Genomic DNA, 5,196 nt, shown 5'->3' on the forward strand with positions numbered 1-5,196 from the left:
CCCCTCTCCGCAGGTGGTCAGCCTGGCGCACAATCTCATCTACTTCGGCTTCTACAGCTTCAGCGAGCTGCTGCGGCTCACACGCACGCTGCTCAGCATCATCGACTGCGTGCAGGGCCCGCCCGCCATGCTGCAGGCCTACGAGGACTCGGGTGGTGAGCTCTAACCACCGAGCCACCCGTGCCCACCCTCAGTGCCTCCTTCTCCTCTTAGCACCAGAAATCCTCTCCGATCAACCACCCCCTCCTCGTGCAGCCCGCCTCCTGGCTCTGCTGTGAGGGGGTGTCTTTCGGCCCAATCCCTTCACCCTAGGCTGGGCCAGCAGGGCCCCCTGCCCTGGGCTGTGGAGACTCCGTGCAGCTTTGTCTTGAGGGAGGAGGGGAGACACTGGCCCTGCCTGGGGAGCTCCCTGTCCGATGAGGGGGACACAGTCCTGCCACTGGGGAGTGTGAGGAGCGAGGGGCAGCCTGAGGGACGAGCCACAGCCCTGCCCTTAGGGACACCCCCAGGTGGCACAAACTCGGCTAAACAAACAGTGCACAGAGACGGCACCTGGCTCTTAGTGCTCTCCGCGGCCTCAGCCCCGTGCCCTGCAGCAGCTCACGATGCCACCTGAGAGCTCTCGCTGGTCTCCCCACTCCTCACCTTGCCTGGCCCTCCCTTTTCCCAGATTTGGCTTCAAGCTCACCTCCCCCAGGGAACCTCCTCAGGAGACTTAGGGCCCATTCGGCAGGGCAGGGTGGGAGGACATACAGTGACCTTCGGACCTGGGGAGCTCCGTTCCCCTTCCTGTTAGCGTCCGGCTTGGGGGAGAGAGGCCAAGTGGTTTGGGGGGGTCTTGCCTCATTCTGAGAGGAGGTATAGGAACTGGGCAGAGGGCGCCCTGAACCTCCCTGGGGGGGTTGGCCGGCCCCTTCCTTGCGGGGCTTTGCCCTGCAGCTGATGGAGATGAGTCAGACAGGTGGGGGGTGTGGGTGGCTGCGTGCACCCTCGGTGAGCCCCTCTGTTCTCCACACCTCAGGCAAGAACGTGCGGCGGTCCATCCAGGGTGTGGGCCACATGATGTCCACCATGGTGCTGAACCGCAAGCAGTCCGTCTTTGGAGCCCCCAGCCTGCCTGCCGAGGCCGGGGCCGCGGAGCCGCTGGACAGAAGCAAGTTCGAGGAGAATGAGGACATCGTGGTGATGGAGACCAAGCTGAAGATCCTGGAGATCCTGCAGGTGCCGGCGGGCGGGAGCAGTGGGAGGTGTGGGAATGGGCAGGAGGGTGGGCGGTGTGGGGAGGTGGGTGGGTGATTCCCCTTAGATCACAGTGTCGCATGAGGGTCGCTGTGCAGCCAGGGTCCTCACAGTGTGGTCCTGGGACCGGCAGTATCAGCCCCCCACACCCTCTGGGGACTTAGAAATTCAGGTTCATGGGCCCTGCCCAGACTTGGGACCAGAACACGAGGTGGGGCCACAGTCCGGGCTGTGACAGCCCTCCCGGCGATTCGATGAGGACAGGACAGGGAGGGGACTTTTCCACGTCACACAGGTTTTGAAGCGGAGCTAGAGATTGGGGAGCCAGCTTCCTGGCGGGCAGACAGTCTTCCCTCCTTGGGTTTCCTCTGAGACGCCCAGCAACACTGGGGAGGGGGCTGGCAGGGCCCTGAGGCGGGAGGAGGACCCTTGCGTTTGCCTTGCTGCCCCCACAGGATGGGAAGGGAAATGCAGCGACCTTCAGGGCGACCCAGTGTGGGCCGGACCTGCTCAGGGGAGTCAGAGGAGGGGCTCTGACTCTCCCAGGCCTGGGCTTCCAGGCCTGAGTCCTGGGGTGTGGCCAGACGCTCTACGCCCCACGAGGATGCAGGCAGTTGGGGTGTGTGCAAACTGTCCTAACCCCCACCCCACAGTGACCTCTGGCCTCCTCACAGTCCCCGGTTTCCCCACCCGCCCCGGGAGACTTAGGGCCCATTGGCAGGGCAGGGTGGGAGGACACAAGATGGCCTTCAGACCTGGGGAGCTCCGTTCCCCTTCCTGTTAGTGTCCGGCTTGGGAGAGAGGCCAAGTGGTTTGGGGGTGGGGTCTTGCCTCATTCTGAGAGGAGGTTTAGGAACTGGGCAGAGGGCGCCCTGAACCTCCCTGGGGAGCAGGGTCTTGATTGTTTTGGTCGTGATGTCTCATGATACCCCCAAAGAACTGTGCTGAGGCCCCGAATGCTAGAGCTCATTCTGGGTGCCTGTCACCCCCCAGGGCCCCAGGAGCAGGACTGGCTTCCTGTCTCAGCCCAGTCCTCACCCCACCTCTCCCTCCTCCAGTTCATCCTCAACGTCCGCCTGGATTACCGCATCTCCTACCTGCTGTCCGTCTTCAAGAAGGAGTTTGTGGAGGTGTTTCCCATGCAGGACAGCGGTGCTGACGGCACAGCCCCCGCCTTCGACTCCACCAGTGAGCCCACCCGCCTCCCCGTCCACACAGCTGCGGGGGAGCCTGGGGGCAGCTCCCACACCTGCCTGTTTCCCAACCTGCAAAGGCCTTCCTCCCCATAGTCTCACTTAATTGCCACAGTGAGGGAAAGGTCAGGAACCATGCCCTTCATTCCTTCAATGAGGCCCACAGAGGGGCAGGAATTTGCCCCGAATCATGGCCAGTCAGGAGCTGAGCCAGACCAGGACCCCCAGCCCAGGACTCCGCTCATCCCTGCGGGACAGTGGGCTGCGCAGCCCGTTCCCTGGATGGTTTCACCTCCCCGCCTGGACGGGGGGCGGGGCAGGCAGAGGGGCTGCCGCCCAACCAGGTGTAGCAGGGGTGGTTTGGGTGTCTCCCTCTCCCTCACCCCTGTGTTCTCCATCTTTCCTGCACCTGGCACCCACCTGCCCCATCTCCCCCTCTTGCTCCCCACAGCTGCCAACATGAACCTGGATCGCATCGGGGAGCAGGCGGAGGCCATGTTTGGAGTGGGGTAAGGCCAGGGGTGAAGTGGGGGGTTGTGTGTGGGTTGGGTAGGTGATAGCAACGCAGGCCTGAGACCCCTGGGATGGGCTGCATTTCCCAAGGCAGGGCGGGGCCCCCCTCTGTCATCCCCTGGCTTTCTGCCCTGACCCTCCCTTGTCTGCCCAACCCCGGTGACAGGCGACAGTGTGGTTGTGGCCCTGCTCCCCGAGGGCATTTGCGCCCCTGCACTAGGACGGGCCAGGAGGGACGTTAAACCCCCCACCGCTGCAGAGGCTGGAGTGGGGAGGGTCGCCCCGGAGTGGGGCTCACCCATTTCCGTGCCACACCCTGTGTCTCGTGTAGCCTTTGGGCCCTCTGAGGTGGCATTTATAAATTCGTAACATAAAGCACATGAAATGACAGAGGAAGCTAGTGGCATGAGATGCAGTCATCAAAACACCGAGGAGAACCAATGTGCGTGCCAGCTACCTCGGCCTGGCTCTGAGCGCCTTAGGCGGCGTTAGGTGACGAGCCCTGCGGGGGCGGGCACCCTTCCTCCAGCAGCGGCGGGTGCTGGCGATGCTCCAAGGTGACGGGAGAACACCTGGGGCTCTATTGATGCCAGCGTCACAAGTGCCGCTCGTTTTTCCTCATTGAAGGAAGAGCTGCATTTTGGTTAGAGGTTGATAAAGATGTTTTCCCCGTCCGTGTTCAAGGCCCCGGCTTCTGTCCATGAATCCCCTCGAAGCTCTGCTTCCAGCTCAATCAAGGGGAGTCCCTGGGACCTGGGTGGGTGGGGGGGGGGCGGGTCCTGTGGTGAGAAAACATCAGTAGTTTTAGCAAATACTGCACGGGGCGCTGGGTCTGCCCGATGGGTGGCCAGGAGCGAGCCAGCCGTGCCCACGCTGCCGCAGGAAGTCTGCCCGAGGTGGCCAGGAGCGAGCCAGCCGTGCCCACGCTGCCGCAGGAAGACGAGCAGCATGCTGGAGGTGGACGACGAGGGCGGCCGCACCTTCCTGCGCGTGCTCATCCACCTCACCATGCACGACTACCCGCCGCTCGTCTCGGGGGCCCTGCAGCTGCTCTTCAAGCACTTCAGCCAGCGCCAGGAGGCCATGCACACCTTCAAGCAGGTGCGGCCCGCTCAGCCCGGCCCTCAGGGAGTGGGCGGGGGGGGGGACCACCTGCGCTGGGCACTGGGGGTTGGCGGTGATGGAAGAGGTGCTCACAGCACGTTTGGGGCTCTCGGCCTTGCTGAGCTCCTCAAGTCTTGGGTACTTGCATCTCTCCTCAGCCTGGCTCACGGGCCGTCACTTCCTATGATGTGACCGCACTTGGCAGCTGGCGAGCTCTATCTCGCGCGCCTTTGCTAAGTGCTTCACGTCAGGCTGGCGCGCCGTCAGCCCTCACTAGGGCTTCGTTACTGTGACGTGGTGTGGCCTCTGCGGCTCCCTGTGGAATGGGGCTGGCATTTAACAAGTGCTTGCTGTGTACCAGCCCTGGGTGTTGGCCTTGGGTTTACGGAATTCTGGCAGCAGCGCTGGCAACGTGGTCACTGTCCACGCCCGTTTTACTGAAGGGGTGGGTTGGGGCCAGGGGCCTTCCTCCCTCACCCACTGACCCCGAGTGGGGAAGGGGGGAGGGAGCAGCACTCAGTGATGCCAGTACGCCCGCCCCGCCCTGGTCAGGGTCCTAGTGAACAAGTGACAGGCCGCAGCCGAGGGGTGAGAGGCAGTGAGTGACTGAAGCCAGGGATGAGGCAGCTCACGGCAGGGCGTGCAGGGATGAGGCAGCTCACGGCAGGGCGTGCAGGGGCTGCAGCCATCGGGGAGGCTTCTCGGAGGCGGTGGGCTTATAAACGTGGAGGGGAATGACGGTGGAGCGGAGACGCCAGGAGCAGAAGCCTGAACAGGACGGGACAGGGTGTCTGTGGGGCAGTGGACCTGGGCCGCTGTCTCACCAGGCAGAGCCGCCCCCCCTGCAGGTGCAGCTGCTGATCTCCGCCCAGGACGTGGAGAACTACAAGGTCATTAAGGCGGAGCTGGACCGGCTGCGGACCATGGTGGAGAAGTCGGAGCTGTGGGTGGACAAGAAGGGCAGCGGCAAAGGCGAGGAGGTGGAGGCGGGCACCGCCAAAGACAAGAAGGAGGTGAGTGGGGCTGCGGAGAGTGGGGCCAGGGCCCTGGGAGGCTGGGCCGGGCTGACCCCACCCTGTGCCCCCAGCGGCCCACGGACGAGGAAGGCTTCCTGCCGCCGCCGGGGGAGAAGAGCAGTGAGAACTAC

At 63.9% G+C, this 5,196-nt stretch overlaps 1 protein-coding gene across 1 annotated transcript in view; it reads left to right on the forward strand.

Moving 5' to 3' along the window:
- Positions 1-5,196, forward strand: part of ITPR3 (inositol 1,4,5-trisphosphate receptor, type 3) — a 58,475-nt gene that overhangs the window by 27,897 nt on the left and 25,382 nt on the right. Inside the window, exons 20-26 of the mRNA XM_014549211.1 lie at positions 14-155; positions 1,022-1,221; positions 2,298-2,427; positions 2,884-2,941; positions 3,881-4,046; positions 4,898-5,062; positions 5,137-5,195. Coding sequence (XP_014404697.1) covers positions 14-155; positions 1,022-1,221; positions 2,298-2,427; positions 2,884-2,941; positions 3,881-4,046; positions 4,898-5,062; positions 5,137-5,195 — 920 coding nt within the window. The remainder of the gene's footprint in view (positions 1-13; positions 156-1,021; positions 1,222-2,297; positions 2,428-2,883; positions 2,942-3,880; positions 4,047-4,897; positions 5,063-5,136; position 5,196) is intronic.

The sequence above is a fragment of the Myotis brandtii genome, unplaced genomic scaffold, assembly GCF_000412655.1.
Source record: "Myotis brandtii unplaced genomic scaffold, ASM41265v1 scaffold539, whole genome shotgun sequence".
NCBI classification, from domain to species: Eukaryota; Metazoa; Chordata; class Mammalia; order Chiroptera; family Vespertilionidae; genus Myotis; species Myotis brandtii.